Here is a 21,824-nt window from a genome sequence, read left to right on the forward strand (position 1 = left end):
GGGGGGGTGGATGGGGAAGGGGGTAAAAGAGGAGCAGGACATGAAGGCCGTCCTGACTGCCACTTCAGCCTGTTAGATTTACGCGCAGCGGCTGGAGGATCTTCAACCAGGGCACGAAAAAATTTTTGAAATTGTTGGGGACGAGGCGTGTGCACAAACACGTCAAAACGGATTATGCGTTTTGTCAGCTGATTCCCACGCGAATATATAGTTCTGTGTGGAGCGGGTCCACTAATGACAGAGTTAACTAACCCGGGTTACCAGCGGATAATTTAGCCCGCTTCGCATGAGCCAAAGGCGGACAGCCACAGGAAGCTTTGCAGGGGCCAAGTTTTGTTGTTTGGGGACAGACAGAGACAGAGACTGGAGATTCCACAGTGGGGGGGGGGGGGGATCACAGTCTGAGAAACAGCAAATAAATAAAAAAACCTCACAACCAAGAGTTGCACATGAAACAGTATTTTAAGTGAAACAACCCGCAGTGCAGATGAGTGCTGGGTTAATGATGCAGCAGCAGAGCGACCTGTGTGATGAGGAGTCTGGACTCAACTTCAAAATGTCTTAATTAAACCTCCTGTAGATAATTGGTTTTCAACAGACCGTGTGTTGGTCCAGCAACTAAAACATTCAACAGGATTTAGACTCAAAACTTCTAATTTCTCTCCATCAAAACAACAAAAAGTGATTTTTTTTTTTTTCTTCCTTCAGTTGAACGAAAACAAAAACTTTAGAAAAGAAAAGCGAGCGGGTAAAACTGTAGGTGATGAGACCCGAGGAGGCTGGGTGACTCAAAAAGGTGGAGTGTGTCGCCCTCTACCGGCAGAGCCTCGGGACAGCAGCCTGCCCCCCCCCCCCCCCCCCCCCTGTCTGTGCTGTATAAGTGATGTGAGATGTGAGATCGCTCCATCAGCCTCAGCGGGACAGCTCAGGCCTGCAGCTTGACAGGAGACCAATAATTGATTTATTGATTAAATACTTATGTTGTGATAAAAGGTGGAGACAGTTGTATCATATCTTATCAGGACGGACTAAAATAAAGACTTTACCTCACTTGTTGACTAAATAACTCGCCTCTCTGTCTCTACAGGCCTGAACATCCATAGTCATGGATGGGGCGAGGACGTGTGTCGTGTTTGGGGGGGTTCTGTTGGCGCTGGTTTCAGGTGAGTAAAAAACAATCAGCAAATGTTGTTGTTTTCCCTCCTCAGCTTCCTCTAATGTTTCCTGTCTCCTCAGTTACCTGCGGACTGTCGCCACCGACCATCGTGTCCAACCAGGAGGAGTTCATCCTGCAGCCCGGCTCCCGCCTCAACATCAGCTGCACCGGGAAGAGGAGCGTCGTCTGGGCCGAGCCGCTGCCGGAGAACACCTTCGTGCTTCCGGGATACTTCACGTCGACGCTCTTCATTTACAACGCAACAGTGGGAAACACCCGCTATTACATGTGTGTCTATGAAGGGCGGGAGGGCGACCTGCAGAGTGAGGAAGAAGAGGAAGAGAATGAGGCGGGAATTTATGTCTTTGTGCCAGGTGAATATGATTGTTTTTTATTTCTCATGGTGCCAATGGAACTTTAAAGTGAGACTGTTTCACTGCAGCTGATTATGGGATGTTAGTAAAATGCTAAAACATAGAAACATCCATGTCAGACACAGTGAAGCTGCGACAGCACGGGTTTGTGTTACAGCTCATGAAGTCCACTCTCATTAGCAGGAGGAATAACATGTTGCTTCTTCTTTTAAAAAGTCTTGAAGTTTTCAAAAGAACATAGAGTAAAAAAATCTGAAATATCTCTGAAATCAACCAACCAACCCAAATGCAATTACACCGTGTGACCCGACTGCTCCTCTCCACCCAGACCCAGAGGCCGCCTTTGTTCCGGATGTCCCTGAACACTTGGTGGTGCCCATGGACTCGCCCGGTGTCCCCATCTCCTGCCGTGTGTCTCACCCTCACTCGGACGTCATCCTCAGGAGCGTCCCCGGCGGAGAGGAGATGCCCGCCTACTACGACAACAAGATGGGCTTCTTCGGAAACCTCGCTCCCGGGCAGTACCAGTGCGAAACCGCCGGCGTGAACGGCCGCACGGCCAGAAGTGATATCTATACTGTGAAGATAAAGGGTGAGCAGACACAGACGTCTTCACTCTACGACATGAGCGAAAAGAGTCGAGTTACTCTTGTGTGTTTCTTTCTAAACGTGATAAAGAAGTGCAGCTGAAAACACTCCCCCGGTGTGTTTACCGTGAGAAAGCTGCAGGGTGACCTCACTGCATGAGCCATGACGTTATGTCACTATCACAGGGGGGGATGACTTAACTCGCCTGTTTTCACTCTGTGTGTGTGTGTGTGTGTGTGTGTGTGTGTGTGTGTGTGTGAGTGTGTGTGAGTAATGACGACCTACCGAGCCACTGCTCCATGATTAATGAGTTCACTCTAATCAACTTGTCACTGTCTTGGGACCTGTGGGATGACGGTGCTGATATCTGCTCTCTGCTGGTCCCTCCGCAGCCCCCGCCAAGCAGGAGGATTTCGGCGTGGAAGTGAAAGCCAGCGAGGAGAGCGTGAGAGCCGGACAACCTCTCAACATCACCTGCGTCGCTCCCACCGGGCCGGGCTTTCAGCAGCAGTGGCTCCATCCTAAAAAACAGGCAAGAACCCCCCCCCCCCGGCTTCTTCTGCCCGTCCGTCTCGCACTATTTCCTTCAGCCCCTTGTCATGTTTCCATGTCATTTCCTACCCAGCAGCACCGAGCCTTAAATTAGCGAATCATGGTTTTGGATGTAAACCCAGCAGTGGCAAGTGGAATATAGCTCTGAGAACGGCCCTTAGTGGTTAAAAAGTATGTGTTAGGAAAGCAGTAACTGAACGTCACGTCTTCATTATGAGGACGGCCGGCCAAACTGCTCCCGCTGCAGTTAACCCCGGGTGAGAGACGGCGAGGTGGAAGTTAAAGTTCGGGCCAAACGGCCAGAGGGAAGGAGGCGGTTCAAAAGAGAGGGAGAGAACAGATAGTAAATCCTCTGACCCCTGTGACCTTCAGACGTGCAGGACAGATGCTGTCTGCAGATGACGGCCAGAGAAACATTTAATGCAAGTGTTAACTGCAAAAATCTGAAAGAGGTTCAAGCACAATTTATTATTCAGTTTGTTTATACGTATGTTCAGATTCTTAATCTATAGAGCACGTTGTCGTTTTTTTTTTTTTTCATGGAATTCCTCTAAAGCCTTTTCCAGAGACAGTGAGGGTAGGAACGCAGGACTCTCGACTCCTGGTTTTGGTCTCAGCTGCAATTACAGGCTTTTAAAAGGCTCTGTGATCCTGATTTATCTGCTGCGGCCTCACAAGTGTTTTAACCATTTGCCTTCAGCTGCTGCGACTCTGATACAGAAACAACGTACCTGTAAAATGGAAAAACACTGAGTTAAAAGATTCAAATATCCTATTACCCACCCCCAGGATCTTAAATCCATACTGTCCCTCTGCTCTTATAGGCTGTGGACGCAGTTCAGACGAAACACACGCTTCCTGACCGGGTCATCTACACCCTGCGTATCCCACAAGCCACCTCTCAGGACAGCGGCACCTACGAGTGCTCCATCACATCAGAAATCAGCGGCGAGGTCAGAGTCGGCAGCGTGGCCGTCACCGTCTTCGGTAAGTCCCCCCCATGAGTTTCCTGCAGAACTGTGATAATATGAAAGTGCTCACACCACTGACTTGTGATGTAATATTCTCATCATCACTCGGGTAGATTAGCGGTGGTTTCACGTGTGTGCATGAGGCGCTTTCAGCGGTGTGGGGAAGTCATCTCCTCCCATCCGACTGTAAAGCTTCACCTCTGCTTTCAACATCAGCTACTGTGTTTTATGGGATGGCTTCAACAGATGTGTGTGTCAGGCCTTCGTTTCACCTCGGCCCTCTCCGTCACTCTGACTTCATCTCAGTCCTTGTCGCTGTGTCCCGTCTCTCTGAATCCGTTCCTTCACCGGCTCATTCGTCTCTTCTTCTGTCTCTCGCTTCAGAGGAGAATTCCTTCGTGGCTCTGGACCACAGTGGGATTCTAGCGGTGGAGTCTGTCAGCCTTTTGGAGGAGACTGAGTATACTATTCTCATCAATGCCTACCCGGCCCCCAAAGTGACATGGCTGAAAGATGGAAAAGCCATGACCGGGAACTACTACACCCACACCAAGACGAGCCGCATTGAAGGGAATCGGTGAGAATAATGACTGTGACTGTTAAGAGTTTAGTGAATCACGTCTTTCAGAGTCATTTCTGACAGAAGTTAATAAGTTTAAAAGTCCCATATTTTACATGTTTACAGTGTTTTATTTGAAGTGTTGATACATAAGAAGATATAAAAACCATCTCAGTGTAGTTTTACATCTCCTCTCTCAACCTTCTCTCTGTGAGCCAATCAGAAGAGTCACAAAACCCACCCACCAATACCTGGAAAACTCACTAATTAACACTTTATATCTTCTTTGTTTAGTCCATTCAAAAACAGAAGTAGAAAAATGTCAGTCCAACGTGTGTCGGACTATTTCTAGGCTGGAGGTGTTTACTTCCTGGACTAATAGTCTGTCACATGATCCTCTGTAAAACCACAACATATCGATTTTGTGTTTTCACATCAAATAAATTAAATCAGTGAGCTGCAGATGAGCAGGTGTGTTTATCAGTCAGGCTATCTGCATCTTTATGAAAACTAAGCTAACTGGCTGCTAGCTGTAGCTTCATACTAAGAGTGAATAAGAATATTTACTATTCATGTAAATAACAAAAACACATTTTCCTCCAACAGGTATCAGAGCATTCTGACATTACGGCAGCCTCTGGAGAAAGACAACGGGAATTACACCATTACAGCCGCCAGCGGCTCCCGCACCGCTCACTTCTCCTTCATCCTCACAGTGAAAGGTAAGATAGATGGACATATGGATGGATGGATGGATGGATGGATGGATAGACTATAGATAGAGATGATTGAGTGGTGTACATGTGCTTCTTTCAGCCTCCACTGCAGTGATGTTCCTCCCGTCCTCGGCCCCTGTGCTGCTGCCACAGATGGACGAGATGGTGGTGCCGCTCCACGCTCCTTTCACCTTGACCTGCCGTGGAGAGGCGAAGCTGGCCTGGGAAACGCCGCTCGATGTGCCCGAGCAGACGCAGGAGGACAACAGTGGCCTGTTTGTCACCACAGTCACTGTGGATAGCGCCGAAGCAATGCACACGGGCTACTACACATGCTTCTACAGCAAAAACACCACCGAGGAGGCGGAGGACAGCAGGATCTACATCTATGTGCCAGGTATGCCGTCACAGCGGCTTCCTGCTGGTGTGTTGTTGTGACTTTACTTCATCATTATCTGGTCTGAGAAACTTATTTTTTTATTTATTGTTTGTCTCCAACTCAGATCCAGATAATCCCTTCGTGCCATCGCCGGTGCCTTTCGGTAACCACGTCCTGTTCGGCCATGAGGAGATGGAGATCCACTGTCGAGTGTCTGATCCCAGCGCTAACGTGACCCTGATCAATGTCGACACCCAGCAGCCCGTGCCCAGTGTTTATGACAGCAAGAGGGGGGCTTTGGGGGTGTTCACTTCTGGAACCTACATTTGTAAGGCCATCATCAACGGAGAGGAACACTACAGCGAGGAATACATCGTCCACGGCTGGACAGGTGTGTGTTCACAAAATCTGCGTCTATAACTTCACTCAAAAAGAGACCTTCTGCTTTTCAAATCTGTGGATTTCTACAGTGACACAGATATTTTTACCTGCTCATCTGTCGTATCTCAGGTGGTGCTGGGCTGCACGTCGAGCTGACAGCCAAGCGGACCGCTCTGCTGGTGGGGGACACCGTCACGGTCACCTGTCTGGCTCGGGGGTCAGAGATTCTGGAAGACCACTGGAAATACCCTGGAAAACTGGTGAGAACACAAGTCATCCTATACAGCACAAACAGACTGTACATATACTATACACTATACATATGAAATAAAACATGTAAAAATATTCATGAAACCTAATAGAAGATGAAACGTCATATACTGACATATACATCTATACCACACAAATATGTATATTTATGTATGAATGTTTATATTTTTAATTAATAATTAATTAAATTATTTAATTTAACACATGATACGCAAACATAAATCCGTCTTAAAGCTTGTTAATATCTGTTGATATCATATACAGTGGGTTCCAAAAGCCTGAGACCACTTTGCTAGAACGCGAAGACACACGTTTGAATTTTGGAATTAATTAGAAAAACATATATTCTTTTTATATGCATGTTGTGTTAATTAGCTTGCATATATAAATCATATATATATATATATATATAGTTATACCATATAGAAATTTATCATATAGATATTTTTAATATACAAATTTTACTGGGTATTTCATATATGTTATAAACTTCTATCTTCATATAACCACAGGATGTATATACTGTATGTGATAATCATGTATCACCTATTAAGGGTATAAAGTGTGAGTTACTGTTGTTCACTGTGTCTGAGTGTTTGGTTGAAACTCAAAGTAGCTGTTGTGTTTTTGATCAACAGGCCAAACGTGCCGTGAAAACGGTGCATGAGAATAAGAGGGATCAGGAGATTCTCTACACCCTGACGATCCCTCAGGCTTCAACCAAAGACAGCGGCATCTACTCCTGCTCCATCACCGATATTATTACTAATGAGAACCAGACAAAGCATCTAGCTATTAGTGTTTTTGGTATGAAAGCTGCATTTTGTTTCCGAACACTAAAAAGCATGCAACAGTATTTCAAAGGTTCTTTGTTTTTTTCCTGTGAGGATGAATGATCTCTGATTGTCTCTCGGCCTTTTTCTCTTTTCTGACAGCGAGTGAGTTCATGTCCATCCATCCACAGTTCAGAGAGTATGAGTCAGCAGAGCTCGATGAGGTCCGTGAGTTCAGGGCTGAAATCAGCTCCTTCCCCACGGCTCGTGTCACGTGGCTCAAGGATGGAAACCCACTCGGCGACGTGACAGCGGAGATCTCCACCAGCCTCCGGCCGCTCAGCGAGACCAGGTGAGACTCTCGCTGTAATGACAGCAGAGATAATGACAAGCTGGGAGAAACATTCCCCCCCCCACAGGTGGGCCTGTCATTAGGCTTCAGTGCAGCGTGAACTTCTGTGACCGTGTGGTTATTGTAGTTTCTGCTTTTATTGTTCTGTGCAGCTACATGAGTGTTCTCACCCTGATCCGGGCCAAAGAGGAGGACAGTGGGAACTACACCATGCGTGTGGAGAATGGAAACCAAATTCAGGACGTTGGCTTAAACCTGGAGGTCAAAGGTCAGAAAGAGGAATGCTTAATACTGATCTCACAGTCTTTTAGGCTGCGTTCACACGACTATGTTTTAGTTTAAAAACCCATCTCTCTTGCAAGAGACCCATGGTGTTCCCATTACTCCAGAGTTTTTTCAGACTTTTGGAAACGCTGCTGGACCCGTTTCCGCTTGTAAACTTGTTTTAAACGTGTTTTAGTCTGGAACCCTTGGAAATAAATCTGGGCATTGCCACTGATTTCCCAATTCAATTTGATTCAATTCAATTCAATATCGATTCAGCCAAAAATATTTCAGTTACAACATCAGTTTCTCTTGGAAAAGAATGAGATTCTCAGCAAACTAATCCTGTAAAGTGTTCCTCTAACCTGGTGCATTATTAAAAACATTATGCTTTACATTAATTACAAATGGACACAAAGCAGTTACATTCATGCACTTTCTATTTAAGATGACCAACACTTTAGACACATCTCAAGAAATAATAGATGTAATGTGTGTTGTTATCTTACCTCAGTGCACCAGCTACACTTTGTATGAACAGGTACTGACGGCTTCATCTTCACATCTCACATGTAGCTTTGCTTCAGTCTCTTCACTGTCTCCATTGTTCTTAAATCTGAAATTCAACCACACATCTGCCTTTAGCGTCATCTGTCATGTTTTTGCCTGTCGCGTGCAGAGGTGTAGTGCTGTTTGTTTACGTACCATGTTTACATACGTTGACTTGAATCAAGCAAATGAGGCCGCATTGGAAACATCCATTCAGAGGATAGGCTGCAGTACAGGCAGGTCAGGTGGAGCTAACAGGCTAGGCTATGAAAACGTAGCTACGCTAATAAGCTAGGCTATGAAAACGTAATTTAGCTAACAGGCTAGGCTATGGAAACGTAGCTACGCTAATAAGCTAGGCTATGAAAACGTAATTTAGCCAACAGGCTAGGCTATGAAAACGTAATTTAGCTAACAGGCTAAGCTATGGAAACGTAGCGACGCTAATAAGCTAGGCTATGAAAACGTAATTTAGCTAACAGGCTAGGCTATGGAAACGTAGCGACGCTAATAAGCTAGGCTATGAAAACGTAATTTAGCTAACAGGCTAGGCTCCAAGTCTAACAGACTGATTCTGTCTGTAAATGTATCACAGATTTAAAAAAAAAAAAAAACTTTCAGAAGAGTGAATGATTATTGAAAGGATGTTTTCTTTACTTAACGATTTAATGAGCAGCTCAGAGGATACAGACAGCTACCGCTATCTTTTAAGGTGGAATCTTAACTCACTCGATACACCTAAAATGTCAACATGAAAACTTTGACCATTTCGATTTTTTATTATAAGCTCCCGACGTGACACGATTCAAGCCTTAAAAATGTAGATACATTTCAACCGGATTCTGCGAACTGTGGATATTTTATTTCATTACATTGGGGAAAAAACATGGCGGAACGTCCTCCCGCGCGGTGGCTCTGGCGGCACTACCCCTACGCTCACCTGACCAGATCTCCCAACCGATTCACACATCCACAGGGAAGTGTAAAAGACATATATTAAAAGATTGGTCTCTGGTTTTAGGAATTTTGACTCCTAAAAACGGCCCTTACTGTCCCTTGTTCGTTGTATTTTTCTGCTAACTAACCAACTGCAGGGTGAATGACCTACTTCCTGTTTACACCGGCTCGCACATGCGCAGTGTACATCATGTGATCTGTGTTTTCAGGTGTGATAGTATGGACGGAGATCGTTTTTTCTTTTTAAAACAAAAACAGATTAGCCTGCACGTAGCCTTTGAACCCAGCTACAGTATTTTTTTTCCCTCATTAATTTACACACACTTTTCTGTGCTTACAGTACCTGCAGTCATTGTGGAGCTGATGGACATCCACCACGGCTCAGCCACAGGCCAGGCTGTGGTGTGCATTACCAGAGGGCAGCCCACTCCTGTGGTGGAGTGGTTTGTCTGCAAGAACATCAAACAGTAAGTCTTCTTCAGTACAACGGTCATCTGCTTTCACACCTCTCAATCTACACACATGTAGTCCCTCCACACTTTGATTGATTATATATCTCTTTTATTTTGTTCCCCTTTCAGTTGTGCCAATGACTCGTCCTCCTGGTCCCCCCTCCTCACCAACTCCACCGAGATCTCAGTGGACTCCCACATCGACGAGGATAACAACCTGGAGAGCCAGGTCCTGTTTGGTCACCTGGAAAACACCCTGGCGGTACGCTGCTTGGCCAGGAACGAAATGGCGTCCGTCAGCAGGGAGGTCAAACTGGTGTCTAATGGTAAGAACACACACACACACACACACGCACACACACACACACACACACACACGTATGTACGTCATCAAATTTGCTCTGAACTAACAACTAACTTTCCTTTTTTTTTAACCCAGCTTTGAATTGACATTTGACGTTTTTGTTTCCACTTTGTCTCCTTCTGTTTCTGACACTCAGAGTGCGACAGACTTTGTGAGTGTGTGTGTGTGTGTGTGTGTTTGTGTGTGCGTGTGTGTGTGTGTGTGTGCTGGGGGTTGGGTTAGTGCTGTCAGTGTGGCAGCAGCTGTCAGATGATGAGTTTGCGGTAAGACAGCTGATAGGGGCTATGAGGAAGGGACTCTAACAGTCTAACAGGGAAGCCAGAGGCCATTTGGTCCTTCCAGATGAGCTTTACACCCTCTACCCCTAATACCCACTCCCCCTTGTCTCCTCCCCCAACCCCCACCTCCATTTTATCTTCCCAGTATACCTTTTGGGCCCAGTAATCTGGACACCCTACGGATTTAACTGTCCTCTGAACGAGGACGTTTCTTATGCAACACGTAGAAAGCGTTTCATTGGTCATTACAGCGGACACATGTTTTATCCATGTGATTGATGTGCACTCCATCTAACATGTGTGACCACTGGCTTTCCTCCTGAACAGGCCCTCACCCTGAGCTGACTGTAGCTGCTGCTGTGCTGGTGCTGCTGGTCATTGTCATCATCTCACTCATTGTGTTGGTTGTTGTCTGGAAACAGGTACTGCTGCAGTCACTCTGCATTTATTCTCACGTCTCACCTCACTCACTCATTCACTCACTCATTCCCTCTTTTTCAGCATTCAGTGTTGAAAGTGTTGAAAAACACAAAAAATGAATCCTAAACATGATTATATTAAATACTAACACGTGACACGAGCTGAAGTGTATTTTAAAATGTCTATTGAGTACTGTAATAAGTTTGCTGCTCTGACTGGTTAAGGCTCCATATTTCTTTCTTCTTTTGTGTTTTATTTTGAAGTGTTGATCCATAAGAAGATATATTTGTGGTTTCAAGAACCAAAAACCATCTCAGTGTAGTTTTACATCTCCTCTCTCAGGCTTTTCTCTGGAGCTCTAGTAACAACAGGTCAGGTGAGCCAATCAGAAGAGAGGAGGCTCTGAACCTCTCTTCTGATTGGCACACTGTTTTCTGAGTTATCCAATAAAAATATAGCATATTTCAGGTAAAAGCACTCAGAGAAACCAAATCCTGCAAGGTTTGGATGGTGGGTCCAGGTGGGCGGGGCTTGGTGACTGCTTTGTTGTGACATCACAAAGTTCCAGAAGTCCTGACGGCTGGTTTTAAGGCTCAGTTTCTGAATACAGGCTGTGTGTATTTCTCTGTGGACTGAAATTTTGATACTTTCACAGTATTAGAAACTAGACCTGATCTATAATCACACTACACATGGACAGAGACCTTTAGACTGGAGGAGCTTTAAGCAAATGTATTATGAGCCGATAAATAAAACTACATTTGTAGGTGGATTGTTATAAAGCCAAGGGCAAATTACTTTTTAAAACAACGGATTATGGTCAAGAAAGCCAAATATGAAACACAGTAAGCAAGTCCAACAAGCAGCTTTGACTTGACAAAGGTTAATTAATCCACTCTTCACATGGCCTCTTTCTTTCAGAAACCACGATATGAGATCCGCTGGAGGGTCATCGAGTCCGTGAGCCCAGACGGCCACGAGTACATCTATGTGGATCCCATGCAGCTTCCCTACGACTCCAGATGGGAGTTCCCCCGTGACAGACTTGTGCTCGGTGAGCTGACTGTCATTTTCAATGTGCTAATCCTTGAGTCTGGTGCTGGTGACTCTGCAGCCTCCCTGCAGGGATGTTCCGGCCAGGATGTCTCGCTCTGTCTTTGAAGTGAGGCTGTGATAAACTAATCTGGCTTGGGCAGCAGGGGATTGGTTTGAATCAGTGATCAAGGGCACATTCAGCCACTGAAGGAGTCACAGAGGGAGAGGCATCTAAAGTGCATGTGTGTGTGTTTGCAGGTTCTTTGTTTTTCTTCCTTGATAACTGATCCTGTGTCTTCTTGTCTTTCTCAGGTCGTATCCTGGGCTCTGGAGCCTTTGGGAAGGTAGTGGAGGGAACCGCCTATGGACTCAGCCGCTCCCAGCCCGTCATGAAGGTCGCAGTGAAGATGCTGAAACGTGAGCTGAACAGATAATAACTGACATGAAAGACATGAAAGTGATGTTGCTGCCATTCATCTGACATGTTTGTTTATACCAGTGAAGCTAGGTATTCGTTCTAGTTTAGTACTAGTTATAGGGACTGGTTAGGTGAAGGCAGGTATTGTTATATTGACCCAGAGGAGGCGCAGAGGGAGAGATACTGCTTGAGGTGAAAGTGCTGTTTTTCTGCAAACAAGGAACTGGTGCTGAGACCAGTGACTGCTTTGTTGTGACATCACAAAGTTCCAGAAGTCCTGACGGCTGGTTTTAAGGCTCAGTTTCTGAATACAGGCTGTGTGCATTTCTCTGTGGACTGAGGCTTTGATACTTTCACAGTATTAATATAGAAGCTAGAGCTGATCTATAATCACACTACACATGGACACAGACCTTTACACTGGAGGAGCTTTAAATATATTTAGGAATCATACAAAGGTGATGCTTTGAAGACCACTAAATTACCTTGACAAGACTCTAAAACACTGCAATATTAAATCAATCAGTGGTTCAACATCAGGCCTGCTGACCCATTTAATACTTACATGTTACTGAGCAAAACTGAAAGACGTGACGTGTACCAACATGTCACCTGACAGCTGATTTTATTTATTTTTACTCAACTGGTGCAAAATGACACTGATGAAAGAAAAGGTGATGGAAAGGAAGATACTAAAGAAAGAAGAGTAAATAAAAGGCAGATGTTTTTTGTTTGTTTTTTTTACAACCAAATAAAGAGATTTCTTGTTGAATTCAGATGGAGGTGGCGTTGGCTGAATGCATGGCCCGGTTGGCTGGTTGGCCTGCTGGCTGGTTTGAATGTGTGATGATGATAGTCATGGTTGCTGTACCTCTTTTCAGCCACAGCACGCTCCAGTGAGAAACAAGCTCTGATGTCTGAACTGAAGATTATGACTCATCTCGGACCTCATCTAAACATCGTCAACCTCCTGGGAGCGTGCACCAAGTCAGGTGAATAATACACACACAAGGTGGGAGAACAACAAAGACACACACTCAATCATAGTTTAGTTTAACCACTGTTGCCTTTCCCTTAAAATTTAGCCACCACTTTACAAAGACACGTACAACACCGCCCGCATTCATGCTGCCAAACACATACATACACTTATTCAGACTTGTTAGTTGGAGACATTTACAGCTCTGCAAGCCAAAACAGATTGACAGCCCTGTGTCCGCTCTCGGTGGGTGTGGTATTTTAATAGCTTTTTTATGGGAAAGTGGAGGCTTGCCCTCTTGACTGTGCTTTCAGCCTTTATGAGCCTCTGATAAGATTAGCCTGCAGACTGACGCCGATGCACTTCTTTGCTGTGTTGTTCCCAGGCCCTATCTACATTATCACAGAGTACTGCTTCTACGGGGACCTGGTCAACTACCTGCACAAGAACAGGGAGAACTTCCTGAGCCTGAACCCAGAGAAAAATAAAAAGGAGCTGGATATCTTTGGGATCAACCCTGCAGATGAGAGCAGCCGGAGGTACCACGTTTATGTTTCTTAGCCTGCCACACGTGCATGAACTGTCCTTGTGATTCAGACACGGACGCATTTAAATCCACCTTTTACATCGACACACTTCTCCGTTTTCACAGCCATCGATACAACAATTTCCCCGCACACACTCTCAATCTCCCCCTGCCCCTAATCAGTAACTCTATCGCCATTTTCTCCGTGGTTGAGGAGATTGTCTGGTGTCTTCACCTAATCAAATTGTAGTCTGAAGTGGTCTCAGCTTTCAATCTACAACCCCCCCAACCCCCACCCCATCTCTCTCTCTCCGAGGCTCATCTGTGTTGATGGATGATTCACAGTGACCGCACCTCAAAATGACCATAACATGATTTAATCCTGGCTACTGTGTACGCCTCAACCACGTCTTCCTCTAACCTCAGCCAGAGGGAGTTTAAGGACACACACACACACACACACACACACACACACACACACACACACACACACACACATACACACATACACACACAGATGTATAACACAATGTGGGTAGACCATAGGTGCATCTATTACCTCATCACTAACAGCATTCCTCTTTTGTGTTTGCAAGCAGTTATGTGATCCTGTCCTTCGAGAGCAAAGGAGACTACATGGACATGAAGCAGGCTGACAACACTCAGTATGTGCCCATGCTGGAGATGAGCAACACCTCCAAGTACTCAGACATCCAGAGGTCCAACTACGACAGCCCCCCCCTGCAGAAAGGCTCCAGCGGTACGCGCCACAGTTCTCTCTCTTCTCTCGATCCTCCTTTTCACTCTTCCCTCATTTATTGGCGTGTGCTTGTTTTGGCTTTAGTGCCTTGTTTGAGTCAGTGTTGGTTGAAGGGGGTACACCCTTGTCAGACTTTAGGGCTGGTACAGCCCTGCAATTACACAGAGAGGATAATTGCAGCACACGCATAATAATGCCAGGTTTCTCCCTGCCATTAGTAAAAGCCAGGTTTGAGCAGCCAGTGCTATATTTGCAATATGTGATGAGCATATACTCATGGTGGTGTGTGTGTGTGTGTGTGTGTGTGTGTGTGTGTGTTTTTGTGTTTGTGTTTTCTAAACCAGAGGGCGAGGGGGACAACCTGCTGTCAGACGACTCAAACGAGGGCCTCAGCACCACCGACCTGCTCAGCTTCACCTACCAGGTGGCCAAAGGCATGGAGTTCCTGGCTTCCAAAAATGTGAGTTTGAATGAAAATCATGTCTTTTATTAATTTTTTGGGGGTGGGGGTGCTGGGGTTTTGAGTACCACATGGGACGCCTACAGCCTCACATTCCCCCACTTCCAACTGCTCTGATGAACTGTGTCCTATATGCTGACAGCTGTGTCGACCAAAGGGGTGGTGGGGGGTGGGGGGGCAAGGAAATCAGCGGTTGTGTGATAAGCAGCCCTGTGGAGGCCGCTGAGCCCACTCAGGAGAGAGGCCAGGGGCTGAATATAGTAGCAGCACAGCCAGGGCTGGAATTACCATGCAGGCACACACTGCAGCCAGAAGCTACTCATTCAGCTTCATAGTTATTATCCCTAAATATCCAGTGGTCACAGCCATCCCTCCAACTGGCATGTTTACACAAAGACCATGCTTTATAAAGCAATATGAACCGGCATTAAAAATGAACTCAGCTGGAATGAAATATGCACAGAAATAGATGCAGTCGGCGGCTGTGGGAAGCAGAATGTGTCGGTTTGGGAATGGATGGAACAGTTGTGCATGATGCAATGTGTCTTTTTGTGCAGTGTGTGCACCGGGACCTCGCAGCCAGGAATGTGCTCCTCTCTCAGGGCAAGATAGTGAAGATCTGTGACTTCGGACTGGCTAGAGACATCATGCATGACAACAACTATGTCTCCAAAGGAAGCGTAAGTCTCTGTTCATACATTACTTTACACAGGGTTCGAATTATGTTGGGGATTGGGGGAGTCCGATATTTCTATACATTTATATAATCTTCTTACCTGTAGTTGTAAAAATACTACAATATATTTCCCATATTCATACCTGGAAGAAACTTTTGACACTAAAATGGACCGTAACGTCTGGTCTGTCTGCCGCACTCGCTAATTATCTAGCTCGTTTGATATTCTTTCTAAACTAAACAGTTTCTGAATTAAATTGTGTCAAGTGTCTATGGATGAATGCTAATGTTAGCTAGTTTCTAACTTCAGCTTTAAATTACAGTTTAGCTAATTAATGTTAGCTAATCTCTAATTTTAGCCTTAAATTACAGTTTAACTAATTAATGTTAGCTAGTTTCTAATTTTAGCCTTAAATTACAGTTTAGCTAATTAATGTTAGCTAGTTTCTAATTTTAGCCTTAAATTACAGTTTAACTAATTAATGTTAGCTAGTTTCTAATTTTAGCCTTAAATTACAGTTTAGCTAATTAATGTTAGCTAGTTTCTAATTTTCGCTTTAAGTTACAGTTTGGCTAACTAATGTTAGCTCGCTGATAGCATGCCCTCTCATTTCCAGAGTCATTTCTTTACCAATATAAAATGTCCTATATGACCTAATGTTAGCAAACACTGGAGCTCAGTCATGAGCAGTGAGACAATAGAGGATTAGTTGATGTAGAGAAACGTTTTGACATAAATATAGAGTTTATTATTTCATTTGATGTGGTGGTTCAGTCTTTTACCTTTAACATTAGTAATTCAGGAGTTTTACCTGTTGGCTCATTGAACAATATTAAAATCCATGTGTACCCAACACCTGAGTTCATTGAAGCGTCTGTCTGCACTGCACTGGGTTCCCTTTCATCCTGTAGAAATAGTTGACCACCCTGACTTTATATCTCAAGTGGAGTTTTATGTGTAGCTTCTCCACAGTGGGTACAAACATGTCCTCTCTGTCATCACAGACTTTTCTGCCAGTGAAGTGGATGGCACCAGAGAGTATTTTTGACAACCTGTACACCACTCTGAGCGACGTCTGGTCCTACGGCATCCTCCTCTGGGAGATATTCTCCTTAGGTGAGCACCAACAAACGTGTGTGAAAGAAAAGACAAAGTGGAGGCTGGTGTTGCTTTGTAAACTCATGAGCCCGTGTTCTGGTCTGAAGGTGGCACCCCGTACCCAGGGATGGTCGTGGACTCGAGCTTCTACAACAAGATCAAGAGCGGATACAGGATGTCCAAACCCGAACACGCACCTCATGACGTGTACGTGATCACTCACATGATGACTGTGTGACATATAGTTCCTCTGACAGATGAGGAATGCAGTGGGCTGTGAACCCAGAGAACAGTGTGTTTCTGAGCGTTGATATACAGTGGGATGACAAGTCATTGGCAAAATTACAAGGTGCAGTACAGGTTGTGCTGGTCTCCGTGGTAACGTCGGTTGTTTTTGCTTTTTCAGGTATGAGATGATGATGAAGTGCTGGAACAGCGAGCCAGAGAAGAGGCCTTCTTTCCTGGGTCTGAGTGACACCGTGGCTTCTTTGCTGCCCTCCAGCTACAAGAGGGTGAGTCTCCTTGTGACCGCTCACAACCTCAGACTGCCTCAGATTCTCTAATTTACTGCCTCTCGTTCTTCACCTCACGGTTGGACCTGCACATTCTGTTCCTCTCTTTATTTTGGTATCTTCTGCTGATGGACTTTTTCTGTTTTTCTGTGCTTTTGTTTTTAATCGTGCACAAGCACAGTATAAGTTAAATGCGCTCTTAACGTAGCGCCCCATCCGCTTCCTCTGAGGTTGTGTTTCTGCAGGCGCTCTCTGCTTCTGTAAAACACAAACCTACAAGTGATTACAGTGCAAACGCAGCAGCTGCTTGTCAGGGTGGCTGGCCCTAGTCTGGGTAATGACGCAGCTCCAGTTCTCGCCACCACCACCACCCAACCTTAATTACCCATTAAACTCCACACCACACATGGCACATCAAAACAGCTTCACCTCTGCCTCCTTCACAGAGCTTTAATGGCCGGGGGCAGAGGAGGAACCAGCTCTTGTTTTAGCACCTCTGGCTGGAGGGGATGTGTGATTTCTTTTGGATCGCACCATCCATCTGGCAGCACAACTAGTGATCACACTCATACCACACTTCTCCTGTGGTTCTGCGGAGCTTTATTACACTCAAACTCTGTATTGTATCATCATTGGTTCTGTGCTGCAAGATAAATGTTTGACAGCGTTTAAATCTAACGTCTGTCTGTGTGTCTTGTGCAGCATTACGAGAGGGTAAACCACGAGTTCCTGAAGAGCGACCACCCCGCCGTGACTCGGGTGTGCATGGAAAATGACGCCTACATCGGCATCGCTTACAAGAACCAGGGCAAGCTGAAGGACAGGGAGAGCGGCTTTGACGAGCAGCGGCTGAGCTCCGACAGCGGCTACATTATCCCCCTCCCAGACCTGGACCCAATATCTGATGATGAATATGGAAAGAGGAACAGACACAGGTAAATGGAGCGAACAGTTAACTTCTACTACATTTGACTGTCTACACTGCACCAGAGATGGCGCTAACCTGTGTCATTCACGCACTCTGCAGCTCTCAGACGTCCGAGGAGAGCGCCATCGAGACAGGCTCCAGCAGCTCCACGTTTGCTAAACGCGAGGGTGAGACCCTGGAGGACATCACGCTGCTGGACGAGATGTGTCTGGACTGTAGTGACCTGGTAGAGGACAGCTTTCTGTGACAACTACCCAGCCTGTAGAGCGGGAACAGCAAGGACAAGGGGTGTAAGGACATGAGGAACTACAGAAAGACTTGTACATCAGCCAAAGACTCTGCTGTCTACCCCTGTAACCCCAGTCGACCTTTCAGAGGACAGAACCAAAACCACTTCACTGTCTGGATGAGTCTGTGGTGATAGTACGGTACGCCCTTCAACTTCTCCCTGGATGGGGCCCCCTGCTGGGCCGGAGGAGTGAGTGAGCATTGACGAGATCGTGACATCGAGGACTCAAAAGAACCACAGCCACTGAGCCTGTGAGTTGGATGTAACAAGATGGAACAGATAAAGAGATTGTCTTTTGAATTTGCAGGGCTTTATTCTATCGGGCATTTTAACAGCAATATAAGCAAGAAGGGACAAATCAAGCACGTCGGTCAGCAACTCCAAACCAACACACACCAGGATATTCATACTCAGTCATATGATATATATTTAACCACTACAGATGCACTATTTAAACTAGAGGAGTCCAATACTAGCAACTGCATTGGCAGGTAAACCCACCCACCCCACACTCACCTGCTGCGAGAGAAGCACCTGATGCTGGCACAATCAGTAGCAATACATGGATTAAAAAGCACAAAAATCTGGACTATGTGCATTTTTTTTTTTTGTATATGACCATATAATGTTTTCAGTGGTTAAATACGTGCAGTAATTCAAATTTATTTTTTTACTTCATCAGTATGTAAACATGTATTATTTGTGAATACCAAGTAGATAATGACCATAGCTGTCTGAATGGTTATGATGATAGAGCTTTTTGAGTTGCATGTATCTTTGCAGTCTGTTTCACCTTTTGCCCCAAAATCCTACCTGATGTTCTCAGATTTCACGCCTGTCATGTGGGCTTGGATAAACAAAGTGAAGAATGATTGTACTTGTAAATAGCGCCAGAGTTTTTTTTTTTATAAGAGAGAATTATTGGGATAACACTCAAGTATTTTATATAAGCACATATTAAACTTCTGCACCCTTATCTGCCCCGGTGAAGACAATTATAACAAAGGAAATATAACACATTTTCCACACATTTGACAATATTTGAAAGCTGCATGAGAAATATTAATATTTTCTCATGTGTGTTATGTATAACATGGTAGTAATAGTCAGTTTATCCAAATGGAAAGCATAAAATAAAAGAGATAAAAGATAAACCATGAGATAAAAGATGAGATAAACCATGATTCAAACCAAATTTCCTTCGGGACAATAATAATAAAGTTGAAGTTGATAGTGTGGCCCAAAAAAGATTGAAATGTTCTAGCAGCAGGTTATGTCCTCCAGTCTCATATTTTATCTATTGTCCTGAAGTCTGTTAGCAGGTTCTAGTTACAGTAAGACACTAGATGAACTAGAGATTCATGTTGATCTGATGTCATACATCATTTGTGTGTAGACTCTTTGTAATCCTCCGTATCTTCCAGCTGCTGTACCAGCTATGCCACTGCCTCTTGTCTGTTGACTGTGATATAATCTGCAATCATTGGTGCACTTTTCCTTTTTCCATTGTGTTTTGGATGTTGCAGACGAGTAAGTCGGGCGGAGAGAAAAAAAAATTAAAAAAGGAGGAAAGTCATGCTCATAGCTTTAGATGTGTGAAGCAGCTTGGATGTGAATGTTTGTGCCGCAGATAAGTGATGTTTTGTTGACGGTACAGTATCTGTAATTATAGGTAATCACACCCAATATGATGATTTAATACCATGTTTCATTATTTTACATCATTGTACATTCAGATGATTTATATTTCAATAAATGATTTATAAAGTAAAATAAATGTCTATGATGTATTACACAGCAAACAGAAGTAACACAAGTCACAGAATTACAAAGGCCATGTTTGTGTGAAATGGGAGAAAATAAAAAATCGCATTGTACATTTTCATCCACAAGAATATGAGCTGCAGAGGACGATGCACAAGAATAATGACACTCATTTTAGATATTTGGCAACATAACATAATAACACACCAGCGGAAAAATAAATGTCCTGTCCATGTACTGTATGGGAAAGGTCAAATACATACAAGCACTGACACACACAAACGACCAGTGGTGGAAGAAACAAAGCATTAATCACAAGTAAATACTTGCGTACAAGCACAAACATATATCTTCTTTGAGCCCACCTGTTTTAAACCCAATTTGCATCATTTGCATCATTTGCATATGTAAATGTAATATGCTTATAATAGAAGAACTGTAAGGCCAAAATGCAAATGAGGCCTCATTTGAAAGGAAACATATTGTAGTTTCTGAAAATGTGCATTTGCATGTGACTAAAACCCAAACTTTACTACATCAGATCAAACATGTTTTTTTTTTGTCTTTTTCAGTCCTCACATGTAAAAACGTCATTGTCCACATGTTACATAACTGCCAACAGGATATACTTTATACAAGAACAATGAAAAAGCTCCACAGTACTTCTACATCTTGTCAAAAGCTGCTCTGTGAAGCTTCAAGGCCTCTTGGCCTAATACTTTAGTTTAATAGGCCTTTATAGTTCACTCTTTCACTGGCGCCCATAAACCTCTCTAAAAGGAAAACTGGGAGAAATGTGCTTTAACTCTTTAATATGAAATAATATAAAACATGAAGCATTTTGCCTAAGAAACCTTTTGGAAGCATTAAAACAGAGCTGATCTGTTAGTTAGATAGACCACAGCCTATTGGCCCTGCCTCTGAAGTACCCGCCCCCCTAGTTTGCTCTGATTGGTCAGGGGAGACATCTATCTACAAGTCGAGTCGTTAAAAAAATTGTGGATAAAATGGGCTTTTTCCCGAGGGAGAGAACACGTCATTACGTCATGCTCAAGTGGCAAACTGCCGTGACGTCACCCATTGGTTTGTGAACTGCCGTTTTGAAGCATGGATGTATTATAAGAGCTGGATACGGTGCCACCACTCTGCCTTACAGCCAATTTTTCCCAGTGGCCACTCGCGATATTGCAGCGAAAAATCCCCTGCGGCCCAAAAAGCATTTTTCCCGCCTGTAAAACAGTTGACTGGAAACCTCACTGTAAACAAAGTCAATTATTAATCTTTGTATTGTATACTTTTAAGCCATGGACTTTTAATCTGTGTAAAAAAATTATCCAAAGCCAACAAAATGACGTCTGGATGACGTCACAGCTGTGTACGCGCACTCTCCGCGCGGTCGAGCTATGTCTCGGGAACGAGGACGCTTGCTAGGTTGATGCAAACGCGGTACGGAAAAGTTAGTAGGAAAACTGAATAATTAACGATATAAAGGTGAGTCTTTCTTTTCACACATCAAGATATTTTGATTTTGTGATTTTGCGCAGCAGTTTTTGGTCACTGGTCAGCCTTTGTTCTCGAACGTAATTGTTTTTTAAATCTATATATTAGCCGATATATTAGCAGCGTAATGACTGGATTCACTGATATGACACTGTAAGTAATTTTTCACCTACCCAGTAACACTTTTCTTCAGTGAATTTTAATTTGGTAAGTCCATTTTGTTTTAAGTCTACTTCTTTGCTAGCCAAAATTAGCATCCTTGTTGATATCACAGTTCAGGTGAAGATACACCTTGCTAACCAAGCTAGCCAGCATGTGCTAACGTTAGCTAACAACTTATCGATTGCTATGCTAACGGTACCTGGCCCCGCTGGGCTGATAACCTGTGTCAACCTGGGTTAGCCCGTGGAGGTGTTCAGTCAAAACCCAATAAAAAGGTGAATTTAATCGACGTTAATCTAACCACGTTTGGTTTGTGTTTCTCCACATGTGACCCAGTTTAATTGATCTGCGTTAGTGTAAT

The 21,824-nt window shown here is 44.4% G+C and overlaps 1 protein-coding gene across 1 annotated transcript in view; it reads left to right on the forward strand.

The window, feature by feature from the left end:
• pdgfra (platelet-derived growth factor receptor, alpha polypeptide) overlaps positions 1-19,814 on the forward strand; it is a 20,954-nt gene extending 1,140 nt beyond the window's left edge. The window contains exons 2-29 of the mRNA XM_023393191.2: positions 1,088-1,163; positions 1,237-1,530; positions 1,859-2,122; positions 2,511-2,650; positions 3,495-3,657; positions 4,026-4,218; positions 4,807-4,922; positions 5,017-5,313; positions 5,420-5,686; positions 5,806-5,936; positions 6,585-6,753; positions 6,882-7,071; positions 7,224-7,339; positions 9,182-9,308; positions 9,423-9,619; positions 10,263-10,357; positions 11,277-11,409; positions 11,703-11,807; positions 12,690-12,800; positions 13,173-13,326; positions 13,913-14,073; positions 14,418-14,533; positions 15,091-15,213; positions 16,215-16,326; positions 16,416-16,515; positions 16,715-16,820; positions 17,523-17,755; positions 17,848-19,814. Of these exons, the coding sequence (XP_023248959.1) occupies positions 1,106-1,163; positions 1,237-1,530; positions 1,859-2,122; positions 2,511-2,650; positions 3,495-3,657; positions 4,026-4,218; positions 4,807-4,922; positions 5,017-5,313; positions 5,420-5,686; positions 5,806-5,936; positions 6,585-6,753; positions 6,882-7,071; positions 7,224-7,339; positions 9,182-9,308; positions 9,423-9,619; positions 10,263-10,357; positions 11,277-11,409; positions 11,703-11,807; positions 12,690-12,800; positions 13,173-13,326; positions 13,913-14,073; positions 14,418-14,533; positions 15,091-15,213; positions 16,215-16,326; positions 16,416-16,515; positions 16,715-16,820; positions 17,523-17,755; positions 17,848-17,995 (4,419 nt within the window). The 5' untranslated portion in view covers positions 1,088-1,105 and the 3' untranslated portion in view covers positions 17,996-19,814. The remainder of the gene's footprint in view (positions 1-1,087; positions 1,164-1,236; positions 1,531-1,858; positions 2,123-2,510; positions 2,651-3,494; positions 3,658-4,025; positions 4,219-4,806; positions 4,923-5,016; positions 5,314-5,419; positions 5,687-5,805; positions 5,937-6,584; positions 6,754-6,881; positions 7,072-7,223; positions 7,340-9,181; positions 9,309-9,422; positions 9,620-10,262; positions 10,358-11,276; positions 11,410-11,702; positions 11,808-12,689; positions 12,801-13,172; positions 13,327-13,912; positions 14,074-14,417; positions 14,534-15,090; positions 15,214-16,214; positions 16,327-16,415; positions 16,516-16,714; positions 16,821-17,522; positions 17,756-17,847) is intronic.
• Positions 19,815-21,824: the final 2,010 nt, after the last annotated feature.

The sequence above is a fragment of the Seriola lalandi genome, unplaced genomic scaffold, assembly GCF_002814215.2.
Source record: "Seriola lalandi dorsalis isolate HSWRI2012SDOR001 ecotype SW California unplaced genomic scaffold, Sedor1 jcf7180002054930, whole genome shotgun sequence".
NCBI lineage: Eukaryota > Metazoa > Chordata > Actinopteri > Carangiformes > Carangidae > Seriola > Seriola lalandi.